The sequence below is a fragment of the Gallus gallus genome, chromosome 20 (assembly GCF_016699485.2).
Source record: "Gallus gallus isolate bGalGal1 chromosome 20, bGalGal1.mat.broiler.GRCg7b, whole genome shotgun sequence".
Classification (NCBI taxonomy): domain Eukaryota; kingdom Metazoa; phylum Chordata; class Aves; order Galliformes; family Phasianidae; genus Gallus; species Gallus gallus.
Genome location: NC_052551.1, coordinates 1,977,051 through 1,991,113, shown reverse-complemented (window position 1 = coordinate 1,991,113; position 14,063 = coordinate 1,977,051). Strand labels below are relative to the sequence as shown.

At 41.3% G+C, this 14,063-nt stretch overlaps 1 protein-coding gene across 2 annotated transcripts; it reads right to left on the bottom strand.

Moving 5' to 3' along the window:
• Positions 1 to 1,061: 1,061 nt before the first annotated feature.
• EIF2S2 (eukaryotic translation initiation factor 2 subunit beta) lies at positions 1,062 to 13,471 on the bottom strand. 2 transcript variants are annotated; one of them, XM_040650635.2, is made up of 9 exons: positions 10,123 to 13,471; positions 8,901 to 9,081; positions 7,890 to 7,993; positions 6,547 to 6,682; positions 6,141 to 6,241; positions 5,560 to 5,708; positions 4,601 to 4,657; positions 3,493 to 3,578; positions 1,062 to 2,711 (listed from the first exon to the last, which is right to left on the bottom strand). In XM_040650635.2, the coding sequence occupies exons 2-9, from the start codon at positions 9,079 to 9,081 to the stop codon at positions 2,536 to 2,538; spliced, it is 990 nt and encodes a 329-aa protein (XP_040506569.1). In that variant the 5' UTR covers positions 10,123 to 13,471; the 3' UTR covers positions 1,062 to 2,535. The 2 variants fall into 2 exon arrangements, with proteins under 2 accessions (XP_040506569.1, NP_989928.1); NM_204597.2 differs by having other exon boundaries at positions 13,357 to 13,471.
• Positions 13,472 to 14,063: the final 592 nt, after the last annotated feature.

The window sequence follows — 14,063 nt, the reverse complement described above, 5'->3', positions numbered from 1 at the left end:
ATCAGTAAATCTCAGGCTGATTAACCACAGAATGACTATAGTTCTCCTAGCACCTTCAGTGATGGCTTTCATAAGGCTTTCATGGTTTGGGCTGGAGGTGTTACATCTTTACTACTTGAAAGGAACAGACCTACAATAGCTGAGATCACTTAAATAAAGCATAACAACTCACAGGTACAGAAGACGTGGAGAAGAGCAACCCAACTGCATCACCGTGCTCTTAGCTCCTCAGCTCTTACCCAGCCCACTCAAACAGGGATTCCTTTCAGCACCAAATGAAATTCCAGTTCCCACATCTCCACCAGCACCATACAGCCAAGTTGCATCTCACTAAGGAAAGCATGTAGAAGGAGAACTGTTTGCCTCCCAATCACCCATGCCTGTACACAGGCCCATGGCAAAGCTACCACCTTGCTCTGTTAAGAAATCCATTTCTGAGCTGCTTACTTATATTCAGCAGTACAACAAAACCCTACTTTTTATTTTTTTGCCTCTGAACACAGGCCTGTACTTCAAACACATCAGCCTGGCAAGCAGCAATAGCCACAAAACACGCACAGTGAATTATACCTCTTCTTTTGTCTGCTTTCAATAAACAAGTATCTACTCCTGGACACAGCAGACTTAGGTGCCAGCAAGGTCCACATCGAGATGCTTTACACTCCATTAGTCATCAATACCAACGCTTGTGGGCTTTCATGCAGAGAGACACAAAATACACCTATAAAGTGTCCATACTCAGACCTCACATATGATGGGTTTGATTTATTTCAATATTAACATGAACTTTTTGATCCAAGTATAGTAAAATTAAACTCTATATTTAACCCATTAAGATAGCCTCAGCTAAAGGCCCTATTGCATTTTTAAGATGGACAATTAATCTTTAAGGACAATAAAATTATTTGAGTCAGGAGAGCACGCATGCAAATAGCAGTGAATTGTTTTTTTAGTTATTTTAGTAGGTCACTGAAGGAAGGCAACCAGCACTTCTCCAGTTTTTACTGCCAACAGGAGAATGCCTATTTGCTAGAGAAAAAAACAAGAATACAACAATAATGTTACAAGAGGCACTGATCCTGGCTTTATTCACTTAAAGATACATCCAACATTTGTTATAGCTCACTTGGAATTCATAATGCTTTTAAGAAACCAACTATAAAAATCTTGATTTTTGCCTTACAGTGCTGTCAAGTTTTCAAATAGCAAGTAAGTGACTTCCCAGCAAAACTGTGTTGTGCATTAACATACGTACAAAGATTAAAACTTAGTAGAAACCCTTCAGTTTCTGATAGTTTGTGTTCACAATCACCAGTTTTCCCAAAGGAGGAAGCAACTCTGCTAAACCGCAGGGATGCAAGCCAATAGTCCTGAGCTATTGCACCTCAACCTGACTCTGCACCATTTTATAGATGGGTTAAGTGAACACGACTTCTATTTATTTCCCATCCCCCCCCCCCCCCCCCCCAATACAGTACTCACAAATGGCTCACCCTCCATTTGCATCTTTGTACTTGGCAACTGTAAGAAAATTTCGGCAGCACTAGAAAAAACAAGTTAGGGTAGCACTGTGTGCATCCTGCAAAGATTACTGATACTGGCTGCTAGTGGAGAGAAGTACATGTCTTATAACCAAGAGGTGACACTGTGTTAATTTGGAATATAAACTCCTTGGCAGTACGTTCCGTAAATTCAAGATTTATCCAGAAGTGTGTTGCAGCCATCATATAACGATGTCACCTACTTTTCTATTTTTGCTGCATTTAAATACTCTTTTTAAAGTGATGAAGAGTGCAGGACTTAATATAAACATTTCTCTATTAGAAATTGCAAAATTTAGTACTATGATACTATGAAAGCTTATAATAGCTTATCAACTCTGTGTTAAGACTCAGCATCAATATGGTGTTTGAACTAGCTCAAGCTACAGACTGCCTAATAAAACAGTATAAACCTGTCCTGACGTTATTGCCTGTGACCAATATGTTCCCATTCTTAAGTGGCTATAAAAGCACAACCAGTTCTTATGTTGGTACATCACCTCTGTTCTGTGACCCATCTCTCCGCTTAATGAAAGCCTACCTAAAGATCAACTGATTACATAAAACTGAAATAATCCTAAACTTCAGTCTAAGTCTCGGGCACAGTTCAGTGACATGATCTGCAAAACAGAACACCAGCCATTCCCAGGAACTGTTTAAAGCAGAAACTAAAGGAAAAACCCAAATCAAGGACGCTCACTGTTACAGTATCTTTAATTTATCTCGTGTTTTACAGAAGTCTGAATGGATTAAAAAGCACCTCCTTTCCCATCACGTTCCTTACAGTTGGTAAAATATATTCAATGAGCAAATGTATGTGAACAGCTTGAGGATCTGCAACTTGCAAGGATTTCACAGACCAATCAAAAGCCAAATTTCTTGTAGTTTTTACAATCTTGTTTTAATACAATGGTAAGTAAATCCATTCCGATTGCAAACCTGTCCAGTCATATCTCCCCAGAACACTTTGCAAAATCCAGTGTTGATTAGCAAACTAGTTAGCTTTGGCACGGAGCTGTGCTCTCTTGCCTGTGACAGCCTGGAAACCAGTTTTGATGCTGGCGACGGAGCAGCGAGAGTGGCAAGTCTCACACTGCAAGAAATATAACCTGGTGTCCTTCTGTAGAATCGTGTCTGGTGACCGACACGTATGACAGGTGACATACTCCTCTGCAGGAAAGGAATTAATTTGTAGTTGAAAGATAATGCATTACCAGCAGAAAACAAACAAACACACACTCCACCAGTTCTTCAGTCTTTAGTTTAACAGTTGTTTTCAAAGGCTGTTTAAACTGATCTACTGAATTAGAAGCAGCTTACTGTGAGAAGTCACAGAGATTGAGATAACCTAAAAATTCGTCCCAGCTCCCAAGCTAACAAAGAGAGGGTTTCATCTGGAACATTGTGCACTGGCACCAGTGCTTTAAAAATGATCATCAGTTAAAGCTTCTCTCTGGCTTCCCATGACTTTCTTTGTTGAAAATACATTCCCAGATGTCAGCAAACCTTGTAAAGATACAGCACTGTCTAAAACAGCATTTTTTTTTGCTGCAAATAATCTGCAAGCCCCTTACCTAGCAGCACACATGCTTCATTTGTTAATTAACACGAATGACAAACTTGAACAGTAACAATTACTGTTAGTTTTGATGAGGACTACAATAATTAAAAAGTGAAAAATCAAATGAAGACAAGAAATTCTCAATCACTTGCACTACTTTCCTTGACACATTTCAGTGCCAGGACAGATTACTGCCCAGGTACTTGCTATAATACAGTACATCATCCTTCACTTGCATTATCCCATTATAAAGTAGCAGCAAAGCCATCACTTGTTAGCACAGACTCTCCATCACATGCACACATGCAGGAGCTGTGGGCCATACACAGGCCACTAATCACCAAATGGGGTCTGGGAGAAGTCTGTAGGGGAAAAGGAAGTTATACTTACTGATATATCTTCTCAAGACATTTTCTATCTGTTTTTGCTGAAATCTTCCTTTGATTACAAGCTGGTTGTTACCATCTATGGAGCCACTAGGTTAAAAGAAATAGGAATATGAAGTAATTGATTTACAAAAGACATCAAATGTTAAAAAGCATACGAAGTCAGGAACACAAAGTGAGATAACTGATACATTCAAGGTAAGAGTAAGTCAGAATTACTTCATGGGAAAAATAGCATGTAAAATTCTGACAGCACTTTAAAAATCTATACAAAGGTCACACAAACACAATACTAACTGCAATAAAAACAAGATCAACTGACAGATCTGTTTTGTAGTGAAACTGCTGAATCAGGAACTGAGAATTAGCACCTGCTTATCTCACAGAAGTGACCAAGACAATTCTACTATTCTGCCTTACTAAGACTCTCTTCTAGCCACTTTGACACAATAAACTGAACAAATTTTCAGACTACAATTTGCAAGTTTTTGTTTCAAGTCATCCAAAACTGAAGTAAGACTTTGTTATATCCATACTGCAATGAGATGGCTTCATTCTTAATGTCTACATAACAGTATTTTAATCTACAAGACAGAAATGAATAGACAACCAGAAAGTACATTATCACAGCATGAGATCTTTGATATAAAAGGCCTTTAAAAGCATAAGCATTTTTTATGCTAAGACGGGAGAATTTTATGTGTGGCATTAGACAGAGTAACTAGCTACAGGCCCTCAAAACTTCTACCAGATGGGCACATATTCTCTCTTCCTTAGCAATTACATTCCTTAAGGTAATTATGAGCTGAAGAGCCATCCTCACCAATTGAGTCAATCAGCTCTGTGATTAGATCATTTTTTGAGAGAAGTCCTGGTTAACAAATCCAAAGTGTTATCCTAACTGTTCCCCAGGACTGAGAGCTTGCCTCAGTACCTCTTCCATAAGCTGCTCTCTCTTCTACCACCCAGCACAGCATCTGGGTATAGGAAAAGAGAGCCTGATGTTCAAGCACATACAAATGGATCTAAAATGAGGAATCTTACGTTTGATCAATGACAACTACACTGCCATTGCTCCCTGCATACACACATGTACAGCCCCATAGCCTTACCTTGTACCCAATTCTGCCAACAAAAATGCCAGGAGATGTTTTGGCTGACGATGTAATCTAAAAATAAAAGTAAGGATATCTTTAACCTCTGTCCTCCAGAGAAATTTGATATCTATACAGAAATGGCAGGCTAAAATGATCTTAAATTATCAAATTTAAAAGGGCAGTGCCAGAGGGTCTCTATCAAACAGCAGAGGCACACAATGAACTGAGGACACAAGAAAGCGGAACAATCCACACACACAAACCATAATTAGAGAGTAATTACTGAAATTAAGTACCAAAAGCAAGTTTTTTTTATCCCAGATTTTCCACTCTTAACCCCTCGCTATCCTTAGTGCCCTGCAAAAAGCACTGCTAGCAACCCCTGAAATTTTACTGTAGTATACCACCCTGTATATTGTATATATGTCTAGTAGGTAGTATATCATCCTATATACTGTAGTATATCATAATCAGTATAATTGCCTGGACTATTTCCTGGACACTTACAAAACAAATCAGATACGTGCTCCTAGAAGTGCCCACAAAGAACAGAAGTAATTAGGACAGAGAAGCATAGGAAAAACAGTACTGAACTCCATGCCATTTACCAAGAGAATACTACTTGCAGTTTATCTCAAAATCAGAAGGAATATTCATCCCTGCCCCTGTAACTGAAGCCTTGCAAATAAACACCATTGGAGACCCAATTACAAACTTGGAACAAATGAACAAACCCAATGGATCAATAGGTTTTGTTTCAGTCCACAAGATCCATGAAGCAAGTCTATCATACTGGTAACTAAAGTACAAAGTAAGAAATTATATCACCTTCATAAATACTGTACCAAGAAAGAGAAAATGAACAGTCATAATAGCTTTCACTTTGGTCTGTCTTTTGTCAAAAAGCACATATTCAACAGCTAACAGCACAGAAAATTCTACTATTCTTGACAAATGCTAAGAGTAACACTCACAATTTGCAGATATCTGTAAAGTTGACAAAAGATGTTTTCTTGGTCCCTACCCTCACCACCTGCGGAGGCTTCATGACAAATTTCCGTTTTTCTCCAGCTACCATATCTGGGTTTTTTTCCCGCATGATGTTAAATACTCTATTGAGCAACTGCAAAAACAAACAAATCATCATTCAAAATACACAAGATATTCATATTGCAGTACATTGCTTCTAAAAACCTGAGATAGCATTAACAGTGAGTATTAGACCAAATTCGCCCATTAGCACTTCCCTGTAAGCTTCTGAACACACTTAAAAAATGTTCTGATAGATGCGAAGACTGAAAGATGCTTTCACAGGAGTTTACTTTATAACCTCCAGGTACCCCAGTCTGCTTGCAAAGTCATTTTAAATATCACTAACATTGCCCCATATGAAAGTTAACTGTGACAAAAGATGCGCTTTCTGTTATTTTTCTGTTCATGTGCTTCTGAGTATAAGCCTTTAATTCTAAGTCGGAAAGAGGATATATGAACATAAGGCTCTGCTCTGATGTAGCACATTAACATGAAAGATACTTTGAAAGACTTTTAACATTACCTCATCATATGTATAGTCCCTTTCTGAGCCTGCCCACGCAGGTCCTGACTGAAGGCTAAAAGAAATTCCATCATCTTTTTTGCTATCTTCATCCTCAAAAGCTGTAAAGAAAGTTGTATGGGATTCATTAAGAAAAAAAGTATTTAACCTTGAGTGCACACCATTTCTCAAAGGTACATCAACAGAAGATTTCACTGAGATGTGAAATCTCTGTTCATCTGGCTAAAAGGGATATCAACACCTACTGTGGATTTAGGCTCCTTCTATAGAACATTTTTCTAATTATCACAATAGTGGTTAACAGTAACAAAATTAATTTTTAGACTAGAAGATACCCAAACAAGTTAGTCACCTACAAAATGGCCTTTCCAGTTTCAACACCTCCCTAACTACATTATACTTTTACCTTCATCCTTTTCCAATATTTCATCTTCATCTGGAAACTTCACAAACTTTTTCTTCTTCTTCTTATTGCCCAGCATAATGTCAAGGTCATCTTCAGGTTCTACCACCTCTGGTGCATCTCCCTCAATTTTTAATTCCTACAAAAAAAAAAATTACAGACTGCAGCATCCAGTATTAAACATAAACCTTCACTGCACAGCATTAGAAATCATCTAGTATAGCGTGCTACCAGTATAAGTATTACCATTATCTACCACAATCCTGAAACATAACAGAAAAGAACAGAAACTAAAGTTTGTTGAGGAGAGCCCTGCACGAAAATACATGAAACAGAGACAGGTTTTTTAAATGTAAAGCTGAGCTACAATGAGGAACATGCCCCTAACACATACAGGTTTTGTATTGAAACCATATCTAGTCTATGCTACTTCCTTTGGAATACACTGTTTCCTTTCAGGCAATCAATGCACACAAGAAACTTCAAGTTAACATTGGTTGGTCAGAAACAAGGTCACACTGTACTTCACTAAAGGCAGCAACCACATCAGGGTGCAGGGAAACAAAACCCCTTACCTGCTTATAGACAATAATGAAAAGAAAAGCTGTGCTACCTGCAGCCAGTCTAATTTATCACATTTCTTTCCTAGATTTGTTATCACAATCCTTTCCTGGATGCATGTTTCTGCACTTACAGAGAACACACACAGCAAGCATTTGGACTGTTTGGGTCAGATTGGAGGGGCTTTTCTTTATTAGAAGGCAAAATCCGATAGCAGGTTTACATGTAACATAACATTTACCTGCCCTCTTGCTCTCTGGGCTTCCCAGTTACACTGACACATGATACTAAATTATGACTTGGAATAAAACTTGAGAAGGGTAAAAATATCTTGCACAATTTCTGGAACACAGAATGGTAGCCAATCATTTCTGAAGAAAACATGAGAGTAAAAACAGATTTCATAGCAGGTAAACACCCTTTATTTGAAGAGTGGCCTTTAGAGGACTGTTCAGTGCATTACTTCTGACATCATCTGTTGTCTTTTCTTACCTCAAAAGGGGGCTAACCTTTGTGACAATCAACCCATCCTCTAAGTCACAGGATTACTGGCTTACTGCAAATATCTGTTAGACTTTCTCATTTCCAGACAAGATGTCTTTGTGCACTATCATATTCAGCAGAACTACTATACATAAAGGACACAGTGAAACTTCTATTAACAGCATCAAGACAAGATGTCGGACTGGAAACAGCTCCTCTACAGACAATCCAGACAATCCCCAGAAAATGAAAGCAAGAAGGTTTCTGGCAATAGACAAGATGGCCTGGTTACAAAAACAAACCTTTACACCTTCTTCTGCTTCATCTATATCAAATATCTTCTTTGGCTTCTTCTTCTTTTTCTTCTGATTGAAGAAGTTCAAATCATCCAAGTCATCTGTTGCATCTATCAACAAATGATTGTTGAAGGTACAGATGTTAACAACCACAACAACAGTTCAAACTTTATGGTTTCCAATTCACATCCAAAGTCTTTAAAACATTACAGCAAGACACCAACTGTGATCTGTAGCTCCTACAGATATCCTTCATGTTTTAGGAGAGATCATTCTCACCTACCCTTAGACACTGCAAGAGCTGTTCACATTTTCTGTATCTTATAACTGCATTTTCTTATTTTCAAGTGTTGAATCTTTCTTTCTGTTATGTAAGAGAAACTAGTTACTAGTTACTTCTGTAATTATACTGAAAACACTGAAAAGCTAGAAGAAAACTGCAGAATAGTTTCTTTGGTTGACAGTTGGAGCCAATCTTAACAAGAAAAAAAAAAGGGGGGGGATTTAAGTTAAGAGCATTCCTTTACTCAGGTCATCTTGAAATGGCATTAGTCTCAACTTAAAAGGCGAAGTCATATATACACACATAAGCTTATTTCCAAAAAAGATTACGAGTAACACTCTTGCTGTTGCATTCACAGCTGCCCAAAAACTAGAAATCCTTTTAACCATATCTCTGTCATTCACATTATAGCATAATTGGAAAAATATTGCAACAACTGCATAAAGAATATATAAAACATCATTACAACTGTTTTAGGGCTTCTTTTTTCATTGTCTCACACTGCAATTCTATTTGAGTCAGGAAAGGAGATCTAACATAAACTGTATGTCTGTGGACATGGTTTTAGGCAGAAGCAAATTAGGTCTCTCAAGTAAGCAAGAAATTATTATTATTCACAAGCTCCTGAACTAGAACCTCGGCATTATTTCTTACAATACCATGCTCTTGAAATGGGGTTTCTAGTCTCAAAATACAGAAGCACCCTTCAGAGCTTATCTACAGATTTATTTTACCTTTCTTCCTGCTGTCTTCTTCATCTGCTTCAACATCTTTGTCTTCTGTTGGCTCTGGTTCAACTTCTTTTGTTTCTGACTGCTGAGTCTCTTCTGTTTGTGTATCTGCTCCTTCCTCATCCAACATGAACGGCTTCTTCTTCCTCTTCTTCTTCTTGCTCATAGTAGGATCGAAAATCATCTATAAAAGTCAAGAATTCATTAGCAATGTAATTAGCACCTGGCATTCAGCATTTCTAAAACCTTTAAGCTTCCCTCCATGTTCCTTATGTTAACTGAACAGCCCTTCAGCTTCCATCTCATTCTGGGATTTTTCTGTACCTGCAACAACGTTATACAAGTTAACTGACTCAAAAAATCCAGCTTCTGTAAGAATATAACCGATTTCGTTCCCAAGTATAGCTAAAAAGAGGACTTAAAAAGAGAGAAACAAAAGAATACCACTCAACAGCTTCAACTTCTGCTGCTTTTCCCCACCATAGCTAAGATTTACTCAAGTTCCCTGTTACCTATATACAGTTCAGTTGAAAATATATTATGGCTGTGAACCTTTCAGATCAGAAACTTCTCCATTTCATTATGAGCTCCGATACTGAAGTAAGGGCACGTGAAGCAACAGCTGTACCATTCAGCACCACACACACACACACAAGATTAACACCACCCATCACACTGAGCACAGTAATTTCCAGATTCATTAAAAGGCAAAACTTACCAACAATTCTCTTGACAAGAACACTTTGGCCTAGGGAGAACCCTAGAAGAAGCTGGTGCTACAGCCTGACCTGTGTCAGCTCAATACTATGAAAAAGCAAAGGTCTCACCTCCAAGCTGTTGAGGAGTCCCTCAGCCAACAAAGCAGCTTGCTTCAGCTAGTCACTAACCCAAGAATGATTTTTAACCTACTCATCATCTGGATATCTCAGACAATCAGCATAAATTCTTCAGTTTTCCAACACCGAACTCCTTCCTGCTACTTAAAATAACTCATGTTTGACACTGTAGCTTTGTTAGATGTCTGGCCACCTTTCCAACACCACAGTGTATACATAGATATATAGACATATATAATACCTCAAGCAACTGTAGATACTTAAGAAAAACTGGAGAAAGGGTCTCATTATCTAATAGTTGAAAAATGATTCTTCATTTAGGTAAAATTTAGGATCATGAATACCCTTTGCTCAGAATAATAACCATTTCAAATGAGAAATTCTCCTACTTCTTGTTCGTTACGTCTTCAAAGGTTTTCTTTCCATACAGCAATCTTTTCCTTGTACTTTTCATTCTCCTACATGTGATGCTCTTGTGATATTCTTCTGATTGTCCATCGAAGATACATTTCATAAAGGCTCTGAACTGAGACTGAGATGCTGTACACAACACCCACATAAATGCCCACAGAAGCCTGAGTCTTCTGCTGCAGTGTGCCTTTAGTTGTACACAGCGTGCTTAGAATGGCTTTCTAAAGTCCCATTGGCTGCCTTCCCTCTCAGGCACATGTATGAATCATGCTCCCACAGGGCGGAGCGCTCAAAAAATGTGCACAACTGCTTACACTGTTTGCTGCCTTCCTCTTGTAACCTCTCAGGCTGCTGACACAGGAAAGCTGCCTGCATAGGCAAGGGTGTACAGCCTTGGGAACAACCAAGCCAACACCAGTTTCAAGATCAAGACTCCTCTGAATGCTGCAACTTTGACAGACTCCGCAGACTTATCTTCTAGATCTTTTGCACAAAGCTGCAGGAATAAGATGATTAGATCAAGTGTAATTGCAAAGGAGGAATCACTCCACACAGAGCAAATCACTCTTCCCTTTCCTAAGGAAAAAAGACACCTCTCATCCTGAACTGCTGTAGGGCATATCTTGTCTCCATAAGAGAGTTGAGTACATCTTCAGTATTACACTGAACTAAGGACAGCTTTTAGACTCTGGAGACGGTTTTAATGCTGAAAAAAATCTTTTTAGTAGAGGTGCATGGCTCTTCAACTGGTCTTCTGCAGAGGTGCATGGCTCCAACAGTCCACTTGGCTCTACAGGGACACCATCCCCAGCCAGGCAGGCAGAGCCAACTCCTGCACCCTTCAGCCTGGTCACACCAGGCTAACTGCTCTGAGGAAACTGAATACAGGAGCTGGACATCCTGAGAAGGACATCCGTGCCTGGACTATTTTTGATCATCAAGAACTTACGTAAGAACTAAGCAGGACTCTCAGGTCACACGACTTAAAACAAAAAACACGATATGAAGTAACCAACCTGCTAACCAAGCTGCTCTGCATTTGGTCTTCCTGGGCTACAAACTTCAGGAATTTCTCCATACTTTCTCTCTATTCAGTACATTTGATTGATCATAGCATTATGACACCATCTAAGCATAAGAAGTACTGGACAAGTTGTAGGCATACTGAAGAGAGTGTAGCCTTCAGGCTAAATACAACAAAGCCTATGCTTTTACTACATATAAATGAGAAATTGCCATCCTGTTTCAGCTCTCAGAGCCAAATTCCCATATGGATTTTCCTCTTCTGTAGGCCACAGTTCTTTCTCACACACAATTCCATATATCCACTCCCTCTATTTCAAAGGTCCACACAGTCAAAATCCCGGCTTACAGAAATCAAGTGAGTAAAAGATGAGGATGAGATGATATAAAATTAGAGCTTCAAGTTCAGTTCCCCAAACAGAAACCCATCACCCAAAATTGCTGCAATAGTGGCACTTGCTAGGGATTCTACCAGAGGTCACAATCTCATTTCATCAGTCTGAATAAACATAGGCATGTCCACCAAACACAGACCAACACCACACTGTGCAAGTCAGTATAGGTATCCCTACACTGCACTGCTCTCTGCAATAGAATTCTAAGTTATTTACAACTAATCAACACCTAAACCCTCCAGTTGCTCAGAACAAAGAAAACCTTTCAGTTATCATCTAGTTGGATTTTAGATACATAATAGGATTTTTAATAACTAGAGGTTAACAGACCGCTCATCACTTGCGGGTTTAGAATTCTGCTCCTCACAAGCAGGACATGTGCTGCCCCTGCTGTGCCACACTCCTGGGCAGCACTCAGACAAGAGCTGGTTCTACCAGGTAGTTTCTCTGCTGTAATGGTCTGAACATTTCAAGCTGTGGTGCAGTGCAACTGTCCGTACTTGGAAGAACTCTGTGATGCAAACCAGACATTATAACATCTACACTACAGATCTGTCCTTTAAGATTCACGTATCTTCTTCCTTGGCAGCTTTAAAAAACAAAACACAAGTATCACCTTAAAACCTTACCAATAACAGGTGACCAGGTTTCTAGTAGCCAGATACAGAGAAGCTTGGGTGGATGGTTGGACTGGGTGATCCTGTGGGTCTTTTCCAACCTTGGTGATTCTATAAGTTAAGGCTGCACTCACTATCAAACACACTATCCAGAATTCAGATATCCGGCTCAGCTACCTAGTACCACTTTCATTCTGACAGTCTGCATGATAATGCAAACCAGAGATACAACTTAACTACACTAGATATTCCTGATCTCACCTTAGCATCAGAACAAATGCACTTGAGATGGAAAGCATCCGATGTAATGGTCCTAATTTCTGGAATCACAGCATTGTCTTCATGTCAGCACACAATTAGACACAAAAATGCTGGATATTCATTCACAGCCGCTGAAAAACCAGTCTTAGCTACCATTAAAGTAACTTGTAATTACACTACTTGTTTGTTACATCAGAGAAGTTGTGAGTTGTCCGTCTCCAAGGTTAGAGTGAGCATGCTTTGCTCAGAAATGAGCCACAGACATTTTAACCAACACCAAAGAAAAATGAGCAAAAGCAGCTGTCTCATGGATTCGGTCAGCGCAGTTCCCCACTGGCCATGTCTTCCATCAGGATGCTCACAGCCTCACATATGGAAAGCTTTCCTTTTCCCGTGAGAGAGACTGAAACGAGGTTATCAATGGCTCCAGCTATAACATTTGAAAGACTTCTCGGAGACGGCTGCACCCACTTCCCTGAAAGCGTGCCCAAGCAAAAACCACTGCATTTGGGCAACCATGTGTTAAGGTGCATCTATGGAGCTGCCAGGAATGAAAGACGAGATATTAAGGTTCCAAAAAGAGGTAAATATTGAAGCGAAACGCTATCGCCAAAGGAGCACGAGGCGCCCCGAGGACGCGATGCCGGCACGTCTCCTTCTCCCCCCGGCCCTGCTGTGCGGGATACGAGCACGGCTCGGGGAGCTGCGGGGCCGCACCGCGAGGAGAGGCCCCGAGGACCCCGCGAAAGGCCGAGGTCCCGCCGCCCGCCCGCCGAGCCCCGGCCCGTCCCCGGGGTGGAGGCCGCGCTGTGGCCGCCGCAGGCCTCGGGCCCACTCTCCCACATGGCGGCGGCCCGGGCCACGAATCAGCGCAGCCCTCGGGCTCGGCTCCCTCCCCGACGGCGGCGAGCCTCACCTCGTCGCCCGACATGTTTGCGGCCGGCCACGGAACGGGTGATCGGAAGAAGAGCAGCGGGGCTCAGGGACACCGCCGGCCGTTGCCTGCGACCGCCGCGCTCGCCTCTTGCATCAGCGCTCCCCTCCCCCGCAGCGCGCCTGCGCGCCCCGCCGCGGTGCCTGCCGGGAGCTGTCGTTCTCGGCGCTGCGCATGCGCCGCCGGACGGCGCGCGGGGCCGCCTCAGGGCTGTGGGGCGGGTGGCGGCGGGCGCAGCTGGCGGGGCCGGGGTTTCGGCGCTCGGCCCTTCCGCCCGAGCTCTTCCACTGTGGAGAGGTGGGCGGTTGCTGGCACGGAAGTGGAACAGAAGTGCAGTGCTTTTTTGGAAATTGAAGAAGAAAAGCTTTCCTTCCTGTCTCTGGAGAGCATCCGGCCCGGCCTGCCTGCTGGCTGCTGGGCCCCACCCAGAGGAGTGGCCCAGTCTCATTGACCCTCCGTCAGTGTGTGTCATTTAAGCGCTCCGCTGAGGTCGGTCTTCCTCAGCCTTCTAGGTTTAGCAATCCCGGCTCTCACAGCTTCACCTCACATGACAAGCGCTCCCCAGCCCTTTACTTTTACTCCATTCCATTTCCCCTCTAATAGCTGACAGAAGGATTTGCTGTCAGTACATGACACCACAAAGTACACATCAGCGTTCTCCTTCCCAACCAACTCTGAAATTAGGAGGT

Bases quoted from the DNA above. Each gene is read 5' to 3' on its own strand.
- EIF2S2 (NM_204597.2), bottom strand. The intron at 3,579-4,600 runs GTAAGGCTATGG...CTTTTAACCTAG, and splicing joins TTGGCAGAATTGGGTACAAG to TGGCTCCATAGATGGTAACA. The intron at 2,712-3,492 runs GTAAGTATAACT...CCTTTCCTGCAG, and splicing joins TGTCTTGAGAAGATATATCA to AGGAGTATGTCACCTGTCAT.